General features: G+C 43.3%; 1 protein-coding gene across 1 annotated transcript in view; it reads left to right on the forward strand.

Annotated features, from left to right (window-relative positions):
* TXNDC12 (thioredoxin domain containing 12) overlaps nucleotides 1-11,474 on the forward strand; it is a 48,425-nt gene extending 36,951 nt beyond the window's left edge. Inside the window, exons 4-7 of the mRNA XM_033917018.1 lie at nucleotides 1,954-2,027; nucleotides 4,356-4,425; nucleotides 4,751-4,834; nucleotides 10,372-11,474. Of these exons, the coding sequence (XP_033772909.1) occupies nucleotides 1,954-2,027; nucleotides 4,356-4,425; nucleotides 4,751-4,834; nucleotides 10,372-10,448 (305 nt within the window). The 3' untranslated portion in view covers nucleotides 10,449-11,474. The remainder of the gene's footprint in view (nucleotides 1-1,953; nucleotides 2,028-4,355; nucleotides 4,426-4,750; nucleotides 4,835-10,371) is intronic.
* The last annotated feature ends 3,739 nt before the right edge of the window (nucleotides 11,475-15,213 follow it).

Raw genomic sequence — 15,213 nt, forward strand, 5'->3', positions numbered from 1 at the left:
AACGGACACATTTTGATCACTAAATTGAAAATAAAATCATTTTTCCTACCTTTGTTGTCTGGTGATTTCACGTTCTTCTTCTGACTGTGCATCCAATATTTCTTCCTTTCTTTCACCCTCCTGTATGCTTCCTCTCCTCCAGACCTCATTTCTTACCCTCTCCCTGCCCCCTTCTTTCTTTCTGTCTGTCTGTCTTTCTTTCTCCCTAGTAAAAAATAAAGTCTAAAAAAGCTGCAGTCTGGAATCCCTTCTTAAGTCCAAGTTGAGGGGGTATTACATTTTTTATATATATATATATATATATATATTTTTTTTTTTTTAATTTAATTTTATTTTTTTTTTTAATTACGTTTTTATGTTCAGTAATACAATGAAAACCATTACAACAATAAAACGGGCAATATAAAGCATAGGTTCTAAACCAGGGGTAGGGAACTCCGGTCCTTGAGATACGTATTCCAGTCAGGTTTTCAGGATTTTCCCAATGAATATGCATTGAAAGCAGTGCATGCAAATAGATCTCATGCATATTCATTGAAGAAATCCTGAAAACCTGACTGGAATATGGCTCTCGAGGACCGGAGTTCCCTACCCCTGTTCTAAACAAAGGCTTTAAAGAAAAGAGCGAAAAAACTAAACATCCCATCCACCCCCTGAGAGCTCCAGCACAAAAATTCAAGAGAACACTACGGGCTCGAGAAGACAACCTGGCCCATAGAGGTGACCAAAGTTCCCTGTACTGTCTCCATAGTCTAGGTCAGGGGTGTCCAATGTCGGTCCTCGAGGGCCGCAATCCAGTCGGGTTTTTAGGATTTCCCCAATGAATATGCATTGAAAGCAGTGCATGTATATAGATCTCATGCATATTCATTGGGGAAATCCTAAAAACCCGACTGGATTGCGGCCCTCGAGGACCGACATTGGACACCCCTGGTCTAGGTGAACCTTGTTTAGCATCCAAATATTCAATTTTTAAAAGTATAAACATCTCATTTTTCCATAATGTGTCAGAGTGTCTCCACTGTAATAGAATACATTTTCTAGCTAGTAAAGAAGCCTTATACAACAAGAGATTTCTCCTCTAGACAAGCCCAAGGACATACTTGAGAAAACAGCAGGATATCTGTCCTTGGAGGGATCTGTTTACGCAATACAGTTTGTATCCTCTCACAGGACCAAAACCTATGGAGCAGACCAACAGGAGCATAATGACACTTAGGACACTGAGCATGAGAAGCAAAACCAGAAAGATAAGCACGATAAGGTGGTGTATATATATAGGCGAAGGAGGAACTTACACGGCTGTTCCTGTAAAGCAATGGAACGTGTCGAGTGCTTGAGATGCTTCATCTCCCGTAATCTGCTCCGCCAAAGCATCATCATCCCAGGGAGTGCTGAAACTGCCCAGGCTGACTTGGTAAAAGGATAAGCTGGCTTGGGTCCGTCGAGACAAGTGTTACCTTTAATGCTTTTGTGGCATTTACTCCTCTGGACGTCTGAGGCTTTTTTCCCTCCGTTATTGAAATTAGGTAGATTGGGATCTATTTGGTTGGTGGTATAAGCCAGGAAATTCCGGTCCTCGAGAGCCGGAGCCAGGTCAGGTTTTCAGGATATCCGCAATGAATATGTATGAGATGGATTTGCATGCACTGCCTCCTTGAGATGCAGATCTATCCTGAAAAACCTGACCTGGCTCCGGCTCTCGAGGACCGGAATTGCCTACCCCTGGTATAAGTGGTCTAGAAATAAATAAATAAATCTCGGCTTGTGTTTAAATGTCTCACTTTTAGAAAATAAATGGCCACCTATTGTGGACTGTTCACATGAGTGCTAAGTTATAAAATTGCCCTCTACGTGTGACTGTAAAGCTCTTCAAATACAGTATGTGGAATGCACTTTACAAATCATATTGCTCATAATATTATGATACTTAGATTTTTTTTTTTCCTGTAGCACTGAAACCAAAATTCGCTGAATCCGAAGACATCTCTGAACTCGCACACAACTTTATCATGGTCAACGTGGAGGTATGACCCTCAGCTTCTGACCATCCTTAATGCCAGTCGATCGTTTCTGAGCTTTTGTGACATCATAGTTTTGTGACATCATAGTTTCTCATGCATTAGGAACTAGAAATTATGCTTTTTCTTCATTCATTTGAAAATCATTTTGTGCCGCTTTATCCATAAAACCATCACCATAGCTTTTAGATATCTTAAGTGGTTGAAATATCCCACACCTTTCAAATCGATGTATTGTGCTAGTGAAGAATTTAGCCATTCAAATAGCAAATGGTTTTTTTTTTGTAGTTTGGGGTTTATGCATGCCAAGGGAACTCTTATGTCTCTTTCCCCCTCACCCCCAAATGATTCTTCAGTGTACATCTGAGCCTACCATACAGTTTTGTAATCTTGCTGGGCTCAGTAGGGCCATAAGATTAGAAGCAGGGCTGAAGCAGTAGGGCCATAAGATTAGAAGTGGGGCTCCTCCCTGTGCATCACATGATGCACCAGGGTGGGGCCTAAGGCCCAGGCAGACACGTCGCTGGAGTCTGGAGAAGCAGGAGGAATTGAGCACCCCTCCTGCTCCCAACTTGTAGGTCCGGGGGCCAGGCCAGTCGGAGGGGAGGGGAGGTGGGAGGCCTACGGAGCAGAAGGGACTGAGCACCCCTCCTGCTCCCAACTTGTAGGTCCGGGGGCCAGGCCGGTCGGAGGGGAGGGGAGGTGGGAGGCCTACGGAGCAGAAAGGACTGAGCACCCCTCCTGCTCCCAACTTTTAGGTACGGGATGGTGTTGGGCAGGAGGTGGGCCGTGCCGGTCGCAGGAGGGACTGAGCACCCGTCCTGCTCCCAACTTTTACATATGGGGGTTGTCGGGCTGGGGGTGGGCAATTTTGGACTCTCCTGTTCCCTGCCGCCCTTCCCCGCAGTGCAGCCCCGCTTTAAATCCATGGGCTCGCACTGTGGGGAAGGGCGGCAGAGAGCAGGAGAGTTGGGGGAGGCAGAGAGAGAAGAGTCAGGGCAGAGCAGGTTTTTTACACAAGCGACTAGTCCTCGGCCAGCCAGTCGGTGTGTCAGGAAAAAAGGATAGTGAATCGCATCCTTCCTGCTTTGTATGCCGATTTCACCCCTCATTTGCATGCATGGATCAGGATGGGTTCGCTACCCAGGTTAGTGAATCAGGTTGGAGGGAAATCGGGTCGCAAAAGGCTCGCAAACTGATCGGTACACGATCAGTTTACTTTGTGAATCTAGCCCTTAGTAAGGTAATAAGACACACATTTTAGCAAGCTGCTTGCTAATGAACATGCTGTTCTGGGTTGGTGCAACCGTTAGGCAAGACTAGGCAGTTGCCTAGGGCAGCAGCTGCCGTCGGAGCAAACCACAGATCCTGACAGTCACACAAATTGAAGAACCAGCAGCACAGATTTTAGCTGGCATTTTTATAAGATTTCTGTGTAATTTTGGTTGTTGAGTTTAATTATCAAAGTGTGAGGAGAGGGGCCGCAGGCTAAAGGCTTGACAGTTAATTGGGGGGGGGGGGGTCTAAAACTGAAAGTTTGCCTGGAGCACATGCGACACTTGCACCAGCTCTGACTCTGTACTTACAGGAAAATACCGCAGTCTCCATCAAGGGCTATACACTTAGTCCAAAAAAAGTGGAAAATCGCTAGACTAAGTGTGTAGCCTTCGATGGAGACTGTCCCATCTCTGTTGGTTGGGTTGTGAACTTTTCAGTGGCTCCTACCATATAAACTACTTTGCAAGATTATAACTGCATCACTTGCAATTGCATCAGACAGACTGACACTGCAAAGAGTAGCTCTGACCCCCCCCAGACTACCTTATAATCCCTTGTGGTCTAGTAGTCGGGGCAGCAGTGATCCCCAGTTGCTTTTGTCCATGTCGGCTCTACTTTCAAAATGGCTGCCATGACCTCTTGTGGCAGTCTACAAGATTACCACTAGAGCTTATGGTAATTATTTTGAGAGTAGAGCCAGCATGGGCAGGAACAACTGTGAATCACTCCTGCTCTAACTATACCCCTAGAACACCAGAGATTGTAAGACAGGCCCGAGGAGGACCCCCTACAGGTGGGCAAGGGGGAAAGGCAACTTCTGTTTGGAGGGGAGGGGGAAGGAGGGAGATAAAAAGGACAAAGTACAAATGTCCGGCCTACACCAGAAACACACATTCAGTTTTGGCCAAAAAAATTGGTCGGCCTCTAGTCTCAATGTTGTTTCTACAAAAAAAAAATCCTGTTTTTCTTGTGGTAAAAATCAAATCTGGATGCTAGATCTAGTAAAAATTCTTATTGTGGGTTTTGGTTTTATTTTTTTTTTTTTTGGTTCTGCAGGATGAGGAAGAACCAAAGGATGAAGTGTTCAGCCCTGATGGTGGTTATATTCCACGAATCCTCTTTCTGGGTAAGGGCCTTATATCCTCCACCCTCAATTCTTTTCCTGGGTAAGGAGTTGTGTTACTCCCCCCCCCCCCCAAATCCTCTTCCTTAGTAAGGGACTTTGTTCTCCCACCCCTCAAATCCTCTAAGGGGCTATGTTCTCCCACCCCCCCTCACCAATCTTCTTCCTGGGTAAGGAGGTTATGTTACTCCTGAATATTTTTCCTGGGTAAGGGGCTGCATCCAGCAACTACATACTTTAACTGGAAATACAGATGGATAAGGCTGGAACCTCCCTCCCCATCTCCAAACAGCTTTTCTTCTGACCCTGTCTTTTTTAAATACCACAGATCCCAGTGGCAAAGTTCATCCGGAGATAGTGAACAAAAAGGGGAATCCCAGCTATAAGTATTTCTATAGCAGCGCAGACCAAGGTAGAGTATTTTAATTTTGGTTTACTTGGAATTGTCTGTTAATCTCTGGGATTTGCCCCCCCCCCCTTTTGTACTACCCTTCAATGGCTCTCTGTCCTATTTTGACATGTAGTTGTCCCCTGTCATCCCTTTCGTAACAGTACGTCCGTATGTCATAGTTTATGTAACCCGATTTTATATTTTTAAAATGTAGAAGTTTGATAAACGGAATATCAAATTTTAATAAAAACTTGAATGTTTCTGATATAATGTACTATAGTGCTGCCTGACAAAATTAAGAGGAGACTTTCATAAAGGGTGTTTTGCACATATAGGTCCAACAGGGCATTTATAAAATTAGGGCAGAGGATGTCAATCCGGTCCTCAGGGCACACCCAGCCAGTCGGGATTTTAAGATTTATTTTTTTTTTGGCCTGTTCTCTCAAAAGAGCTCAGAACGGTTTACAAATCGGGTACTCGAGTATTTTTCCCTATCTGTCCCAGCAAGCTCACTGTTTTACCTAATGTATCTGGGGCAATGGAGGATTTAAGTTGTTTGTTTGTTTGTTTGTTTATTAATTGATTTGTTCAATCGCTTAATCTGATTTCTAAGCGATGTACAATAAAATATGCATACATAAAGAGACAAAAACATTACATACACTTAATTAATTATAATATAAACAAAAGGAAAGAGGGGATGAAATCCATTTTTATAGTAAAGAAAGGACATACATGGTAAATACAAAAGGAAACTGGGAAGAGAAAAAAAGAAATAAAAAATAAAATAACACTTTATAGTAAAATTTAATTAAGTAGCAAATGCATCTTTAAATAAAAAGGTTTTTAATTCGCTTTTAAATTTCCCAAATACCTTCTCCTCCCGTAAAAACATGGGAAGCGCATTCCAAATCTGGGGAGCTGTACATGAAAAGATAAATTGTCTTCTTGTACTAATAATTTTTAGTGAAGGAATTGATAAAAGGTTCCGTTCACTAGATCGTAAGGTTCTTTTAACTGAATATGGGATAAGCAACCTAAATAAAAATGCTGGAGTCTTATTTTCTAATGTTTTAAAAATAATTGTACATAATTTATGCGTAATTCTATGAATGACTGGGAGCCAATGAGCCTTTTTAAGGAGTGGTGTCACATGATCAAATTTTTTAGATTTAGTTATTAATTTAATAGAAGCATTTTGAATAATTTGTAATCGTTTAATTTCTTGTAAAGCAATTCCTGTAAATAATGAATTGCAATAATCGATTTTAGACATCACCAGAGAGTGGATAAGAATATTAAGTGCTTTGGGACAGAGAAATTTAGAAATAGATCGAATTTTCCGCAACCTATAGAAGGTAGTTTTAACAATACTACTAATGTGATCATGATAATTAAGTTTATTATCAAAAATTACTCCTAGAATTTTAGTATTTTTAACAGATTGAAGAGGAATATTTTGAATCAAAATAGGAGTAACTAAAGAAAAACTTTCCTTCCAAGGAAAAAGCATGATATTTGTTTTTTTTGATATTGAGGGCCAATACCCAGGGTCACAAGGAGCTGTGCAGGGTTTGCATCCACAACCTTAGAGTGCCGAGGCTGTAGTTGTAGCCATACTCTCCACAGTGACTATGCATGAAATATATTTGTATACACTCCCTCCATTTTATGCACATCTATCTCGTGCATATTCATGCATAAACTCGACTGATTGGGTATATCCCAAGTAGAGAATGATACGGGACAAATTTGTCCCTGTCCCGTGCCTGCGAGTTTTGTCACTATCCCCATTCCATTCCTGTAAGCTCTGCCTTAACCACACAAGCCTTGAACACTTTATGATTTTAAAGTGTTTGAGGCTTGTGAAGACGAGGACAGAGCTTGCAGGAATGGGGCAGGGACAGGAAAAGAACTCATTGGGATGGGAAAATGAGTTCCTGTGGCGACAGGGAGAAATTTGTCCCTGTGTCATTATCTAATCCCAAGGACTGGTGTGAGATCCCCTGCCATAGGGGTTACATATGTCGAGGTATGCACAGGACCAAGAAGACAAATACTTTTTTTTTGTTGTTGTTGTTTAAATTTTATTTTATTAAGAAAAGAAGATTATCCCAGGACAAGCAGGCAGCATATTCTTTACGCATGGGTGACGTCACCGACGGAGCCCTCGGTACGGACCTTTTTAACTAGAAAGTTCTAGTTGGCCGCACCGCGCGTGCGCGAGTGCCTTCCCGCCCGACGGAGGAGTGCGTGGTCCCCAGTTTCTTCGTTTCCGCGGAGCGAAGAAGACGCGTGTTTTTTCAACGGCCGTTGAACTAACTCCTTTTTGCCTTCCCGCTCGCGTATTTTTTCCATTTTATTTTTCGTCTTTGCCCCGGCGGGGCCTGTTGCCATTATACAGGCCTCGGGGTTTGATTTTGCGGAGGCCGTATTCCCATGCCCCCGCAACCCGGTTTTAAGAAGTGCCAGCGGTGTGCACGCCCTAAGAAAAGAAGAATACAAAGAACCAGGAACAAATCAAAACACAAGACAAAAGGGTCTACCGCATGGTTTCTGCGCGGAGACAAAAGATACTCATCAAAAGCCAAGAATAACCCACCCCCCAAACCCCCCCAACCCCACCCCTCACCCCCCCCCCCCAAGCACTCCAGTGTCAGAAATTCAGAAGAGCACTTTGGGCACCCGGAGACAAATTGTCCCAGACCGGAGCCCAAATCACTCGGAATTTCCTCCATTGACCAGGGCCACTTTTCTTAGTATCCAAATATTCATACTTCAACAAAGTAAACAGTTCATTTTTCCACATTGTGAGGGTAGGCACCTCGGCCTGCCTCCATAACAAGAAGATACATTTATGAGATAACAAAAAAGCCTTCTTCAGAAGACAAATACTTTTAAGTAACCCACGTGTAGGTGTGTGTTCATGAGCAGAGTTTGAATGGATTTGCCTTGTTTATAAAATACCCCTGCTCCTAAGCAGATGCAAGTATCTCTCTGATCTCAATCTAGCGGTGAAATATGATGGTTTACGCTTGGTATCTTTTATAAAGACACACAGATGTCTATTTGGAAGCCTTTCTTTGAAGGCCGTGTATCATTCTATTAGCCTTTTTCTGAAAAACTTCTATCCTCTGTGTCCTGAAAAAGATATCAAACTAAAAACCCCACTCAAAAAACACCCAAGATATTGTAGGAAAAAAGTTTAAGGGTAATTAATGTTTACGAGAAGGTTTGCGTGGGAGATCTCAATGTGGATTGGTAAGTCAGGCAAGGGTAACAACGCTCAATACAACCCACCATCATAGTATCAACCCACTTTTGTGTGATAATAAATGAGTGTAAACCACAACAAATTAAATGTGAAAAGGTGCATACGTTCTCTTAAGCACAATTTGCTACATAGCCCTAAAAAATATAAAGGACTTATCTCAAAAAGAGCGCCATTAAAGGCTGACTCGGCTCCAAATGATCCAGTCGCTTTGGCAGATTTTTTTTAAATCTCTCTTGCGCGTTTTTTTGGGGGTTTTTTTTTTTTCAGCATTGGTGGTTCTACTGAATTTCAGTTTCGGATCACAAACCCTTCCTCGGAAACCTCCCATCATTCATTTCTAGTTGGGACGGCAAAGGAAAACAAGAAACTCGGAGCATAAGCCGCTGAGCTGCTCACACAAAAGTGGGTTGATACTGTGATGGTGGGTTGTTTTGAGGGTTGTTAACGTTTGCCTGACTTACCAATCCACACTGAGATCTCCCACACAAACAAAATAATTATATAATATTTATATATTACACTTCCCCCTCCCCATTTGCGGTTTCTGCACTCGCGATTTCACATAATCGTGATTTTTTTCTGGGGAGGAGGAAAATTTAAAAAAAACATATTTTTTTTTACCTCCCTGCCGCCTTCCCGGCCTTACCTGGTGGTCTAGTGGGCTTTCGGGGCAAGAGCGATCTTCCTACGCTCCTGCCCCCGTGCAGATCGCCTTGAGGAAATGGCTGTAGGGAGTTCCCGTCGTAGTCTCGAGAGACTACGGGAACTCCCAGCAGCCATTTCCTCATGGCCATCTGCACGGGGGCAGGAGCGTAGGAAGATTGCTCCTGCCCCAAAAGCCCTCTAGCCCACCAGGTAGGGCCGGGAAGGGAGGTGGGGGTGGGTCAGATCCGGATAATCGCAGATTTTCGCCATTCGCAGTCCGGCGCTGCCCGTATCCCCCCGCGAAGAACGAGGAAGAAGTGTATAGAAGTTTATTTAGTGGGCTTCATACTTTCTTGTAAACGCTAATTACCCTTTAACTTGTTTCCTATGCATAAATTTGAAACTTGAATGTGCGCTATATCTTTTTATTTAAAATTTGATATACAGCTTATCAAATATCTAAGCAGTGTACACAGTCAAAAGGTTAATACTGTCAAATATATTTTATTGAGCATCAAGAAAAACAGCAAAAACAGATACCCAAAAGACAGCAAGATCTGCTCAACGTTTAACACAAGGAGAACCTACCTTCACCCCCCCCCCCCCCCCGAGTCCTCCCACCAGTTCTTTCCTAGGAAAGGGCCCGAAAAATCTACAAATAGCTATGGAAAGCAGAAATACAAAGGACAAAACCTGAGGTACAAATAAACAATTCTAACAATTCAATAATCAGCTCCGGGCAGCCGGCGTCATCGTATTCCAAAAAAGTCCAAGCAGGGAAGAGATGTCCTGTATTCCTCTGCGCTCCCACATCAGAAGCGGGATCAGGCGACATCGTCAAAGGGAGTAGTCTGGTCAAAAGGTTAATATAAATAGGGGTAAGTAATAACCAAGACATACTTAAAGAGGGAGGAGGGGGGGATTAAATCCATTAATCGATAGACAAGTAACACAAATGGGAGAGTAATACAATTTGAGAGGAAATCATTTAATAAAATGGTGAGAGTACGTAGATGTAGTTAAAGATCAAATGCATCTTTGAAGAAGAGAGTTTTTAGATTGGATTTGAATTCATTTAAAGAGGGTTCTTCACGAAGGTACGTGGGAATTGTGTTCCGTAGTGGTGGGCAGTCACGGAGAAGGTTGACTTCCTTGTCGTATCATATACTATGTGACGGGATGGTGGGACAGCTAATAAGTTATGATTGCTCGAATGTAATGATCTAATAGGAGGAGTACAAGGAGTGATTAATCTGTCGATAAATCCTTTGAGTCATATTGATGATTGATTTTTGAAGTATTTCAGAACAATCGTGTACAAAAGCGATGATCCATACTGAACCAACAATGAACACTTCCTGCTATTCAAATGTTACTATATACCATATATCCTAGCCCTGGTATAATATATGCCTGATGCCTCGTTGTTCCTTCACTGTCTCCCCTTCCTCCCCATTCCCTCTGTGTCCCTCTCCCTTCTTTTGTTCTCCCACCCCCACCACTACCTTCCTTCCCCCTTCTTCTGCATGTCACCCATAAATATTTTTCCCTGCTACTGTGTCTTCTCTGGGGTGGGGGATAATAGCTGCATCCCTGTACCCCCTTCTGTGCTCACGAGCTTCGTATTTTATTTTCGCAGTGATCGAGGGGATGAAGGAAGCTCAGGAGAAACTGACGGGCGACGCTTTCAAAAAACAGCTCCAAGATGAACTCTAAAAACAAGACGACGAATGTTGTTGCGCCTTTTGGGGTACGGGGTGGGGTAACAAGAGACTCTTTGAAGAACATAAACCATTCTCGGAGCAAGAGGGTCAAGGAGCCTGGGCAGAAGGCGTGCATGACTTGAAACCCATGGTGGTTGCTCGGCTAATACGCACTCATGAATTGCCATCTTGGGATCCTCTCTTGGCTCATGTTAAATATGCAGTTGAACTAAGTCCTGACAGAAACGGACAAATCTTAAAGGTTCCGTAAAGGGCTTTGAGTATCTGTATGCTCAGGGCCTCTGTCAAGTTTCTAAATAAGCTGGTTTTATGAAGGCGGTTGTAGGAAATATTTTCTGAGACTACAGTCGTCAAATGGAAGAAACCCCCTTTGGCACATCTGTATCCAGTCGTATCTTCCTCTCTGCTCCGTACCCCTCCTTAAAAGATATCTAAGAGTACCATGTATTTTTCACTACATTTTAAAATAATGAATGCTATTCTTATATTGCCTGAAAGAAAAACCAAGAGCTGTCAAGAGCACCCTTGTCATTTTGCCATGAATGGTTTTATACATTGCTTTATGAGCCATGGAATGTTCTCTGCTAGGCCCATTTCCCTCTGTGTTTGGCTTTTTTGTTTTTGCATGCGATCCAGTTCCATTTTACTTTTTTCTACTGATTTATTATGCACATGGTAAATTGTATTAGTGTTTTGGCCTCGATTTGGCAAGATTGCAAAGTTGTATCAGTGGCTGACTATTATCTGGAGATACTCGGCCGGTAGCAATCTCTCGTACAATTCAAAAATTTAAAAGAAAACACCCCTTTTTGTTTTTGCGAGATTTACCTCTGTGCCTGGCTTTCCTTCGCAACTCCTGAATTTTGCGGACTTGAGGTTTTTGCAAATCTAACCTTTCATCAATGAATATTTTCGGAGGGTGATGGATGCCTTGTCATCACACTGTGTTGTATTTTTGTACTGTTTGGATGAAACAAATACAAATTAAACTTTTACAAAAGGTTTATTCTTTAAAGGTCTTAAGCTTCCTACATAATTTCAAGGATGTATTGTTGAGGGAGTTTTGTGAAACCTTATAGTAGAAACATGACGGCAGATAAAGGCCAAATGGCCATATCCACGGTTACCAGAGATCCCACGTGCCTATCCCAGGCCCTCTTGAATTCAGACACGGTCTCTGTTTCCACCAGCTCTTCCGGGAGCCTGTTCCACGCATCTACCACCATTTCTGTAAAAAAGTATTTCCTCAGATTACGCCAGAGCCTATCGCCTCTTAACTTCATCCTATGCCATCTCATTGCAGAGTTTCCTTTCAAATGAAAGAGACTTGACTCATGCACATTTACATTACGTAAGTATTTAAACGTCTCTATCGTATCTCCCCTCTCCCGCCTTTCCTCCAAAGTATACAGATTGAGATCTTCAAGTCTGTCTCCATATGCTTTATGATGAAGATCACGCACCATTTTAGTAGCCTTCCTCTGGACCGACTCCATCTTTTTTATATCTTTTTGAAGGTGCTGCATCCAGAATTGTACACAATATTCTAAATGAGGTCTCACCAGTAGCATAGTGAATGACAGCAGATAAAGCAAAAAAACAAACCAACCCAAAACCCATTCAATCTACTCAGTTAAGATGCATCCACTTAGGATAGTTTATACAACTGAAAAACAATGTGTTTTACCTGTCCTCTCCACCCTTTGCTCACCATTGTTTTCTGTAATAGTCCCAAGCATGCCCAAAATCTTCCAGTGATGGCCGCCTCCAACTCTTCCATTAGGAGGCCATTTCTGCCGTGCGTATCTTTCCATCATCAAGGTGGCAAAATAATTATTTTGTCTATGCCATGGGGCTGTAGTGTACTGCTTAGTGAATACAGAGAGCAGGACTTTGCAATGTGGCACAGCCGACAGAAGGAGCCACCTTGATGTTTTGGGTCATCATTATGCAGTTTTGGGGAAGTATTGCCATTTCTTCTAATAAGGACAAACCAAAAGGAAGGGAATACCTAATTACAAAAACATCAATGAATAACGCACAGAGCACTCAGGATCAGAACTATAGCCTTAATGTAGTTTTGGGTTTTGTTTATAACTATACCGTAATCTAATTGTAATCTGCTTTGAATCCTAATTAGACATATAGGCCCAGATTCCCTATAGGGTGTCGATACTGGCAGCTGCCGATCGCATGTCGATCACATAACAGCGCCCTACAGAGAATCGCGCCTCCACAAAAGATAGGGTGCCAGAAATATAGGCCCGGAAAAGCCTGGCCTACATTTTCAGCACCTATCGATGCTGTGAATCGCACCTACATAGGCACTTTGGGTTGCCTAACAACACTCTGGAGGGGTGGGGGAAGGGGTGCCAGCAGGGAAGACACGTAGAGAGAAGGAGAGCCACTAGCGCTGGCTGACCACGAGAGGCACGTCCTGTAGGCAGTCGGCCATTGCCGGCGCATCTCCTCCCCAGCGTCTCGTGGCACACCAGTGTTGCATGGTACATTTTGCGATACACTGCTCTAGAGAATATTATATCTAAGAACATTTACTTCCTAAATTTTTCATATACGAGACTGGGGATACTATTGAAGAAATTTTGTATTGAGGTGTTTATAACCCTAAACAAAGACTTGGCGAAGTGTTTACCTGCGTGGACCAGCAGATTCAACTCTAGCTACTTTACTGGGTGGGCTGGATGAACATTACTGGTCTTTTAGCTGCAGCCATTTATTATTCGAAGTGCGAGGCTGAAGCTTTGCCTAGGGCACTGATATCTTTGCACAAGCCCTGGAGCTAAACTCCCAAGAGATTAGATCATAGTATACCACTGACCTAGGGCACTGCCTGCGCTCCATCTCGCATCCGTTTGCTAAAATGCCTTTCTGAAGCCCTTCAGACTGATATATATGCTGCCTGCCTTTCACTAAACACATTGAATTTAAAAATAGGGGAAGAAGTGTCTGTAGATTTTATGATAATTAATACACTTGGTGTGCATGTATCGATGTCTACTTTATTACAGCGCCAGAAGACTATAAATTACAAGACATGACTTCTGGGCTGTGTGCCCTAGACTCAAGGACAAGCTGGGACTTAAAGCAGGAACAGAAGCCAATCTATTGTTTTAAATTGAGTTTTGAAGATCCTAATGCGTAGTGCACAGTGCTGGGATATCTCCATTAAGCAGTTATCATGCACGTCTCTCTGCCAACATTAACCCTCTTCACCTGCTGAACATTGTTAATCTGGTGTCTCCTCTTTGCACACCTGGGATATCCGCAAAGAATTATGCATTGGACAGGAGGTCCTGCCTGTAGCGCGGCTAAAACTATGGCACAGACCAAATATATGGGAAATTTTGCAGCACTGAGGCCCAAAGACAAAAGCGGGTTTTGTTGAAAGAGGACCAGTGCTCCATCGCTTTCTCAGTGTTTAAAATTTATGATAATCCAGGGGCAGGTGAGGACATAGAAAACTTCCATCAGCCCCAGATCTAAGGATCAGCGCTGTTCCTGAAAACTTAAATGGGCCCAAAATTGCTGCTATAAAATGGGAAATGAATGAAATATGACAAGATTTGCTTTGTTTAAAAGATAAGGTTTAAGAAGCTGCTGCCTTCCGACCACTAGGTGGTGCCATCCGCTTACTGCTAGCATCTGCCTGGCTGCTCTTTCAGTAAAGGGAATAAAAAGAGTAATTTGAAAGGTTTCCCTATTGAGTTAAGCATATACTACACTTCTCCCTCCGTATTCGCGGGGGTTAGGCGCAGGGCCGGCCCGCGAATAGGGAAAAATCATGCATAAGTTTTGGGGCTGGCTCTGACCCACCCCCGTCTCCTGTGTCCCTGGCCCAGACCTTACCTAGTGGTCTAACGGTGACGCGGGGCAGAAGCAATCTTCCTATGCTCCTGCCCCGTGCAGAGCTGTCATCAAAATGGCTGTTGTGAGTTCCCGTTGTAGTCTCAAGACTACAATGGGAACTCATGGGGCAGGAGCATAGGAAGATCGCTCCTGCCCCATGTCACCGCTAGACCACCAGGTAAGGTCCAGGGAGGTTCGGGCAGCCTGCAAAAAGAAGAAGAAAAAAAATCACAAATAACCAAATTTGCGAGTAGGGAAACCGCGAATCCAGAGGGAGAGCTGTAATTGCTATAGCGCTGCTAGACGTACACAGCACTGTACATTAAAACATTCAAGAGATAGTCCCTGCTCAGTAGAGCTTACAATGTAGCAAACAAACCGGACAAGTAGGGTGTTAAGGTGGTCTCTTAGACATGGGTGCTTTACAAGCGAATGTGGGTTTGGTGTTAAAAGCAACCTCGAAAAAGTGGGCTTTTAGCCTGGATTTGAATATTGCCAAGGCTGGGGCTTGACGTACTGACTCTGGCAGTTTGTCCCAGGTATATGGTGCAGCAAGAGTGAAGAAATGTAGTCGAGTTGGCAGTAGAAGAGAAGGGTACAGATAAGAGAGACTTTCCCGATGAACAATATAGGGCCAGATTCTATAAATTAGGCCCAGGGGAAAAAAAAAATCTGCACCCGGTGCCATTTAGTAAAGGGTATGGATTTCTGTGCCCAACTTTGGGTGGAAGGACTTACACCTGCTGAAACCTGATGGAAATCCTGGCACGCCAGTTGGGCACAGACCTCTGCTGTTCAGTAACACTGCCCCTATCCTTCCATGCTCCCCACACTCGCTGTTACAGAATAGCTTAGAGCCAGATCTGCATGCCAGTCATAATTAGGGCCAT

The sequence above is a fragment of the Geotrypetes seraphini genome, chromosome 12, assembly GCF_902459505.1.
Source record: "Geotrypetes seraphini chromosome 12, aGeoSer1.1, whole genome shotgun sequence".
Taxonomy (NCBI): domain Eukaryota; kingdom Metazoa; phylum Chordata; class Amphibia; order Gymnophiona; family Dermophiidae; genus Geotrypetes; species Geotrypetes seraphini.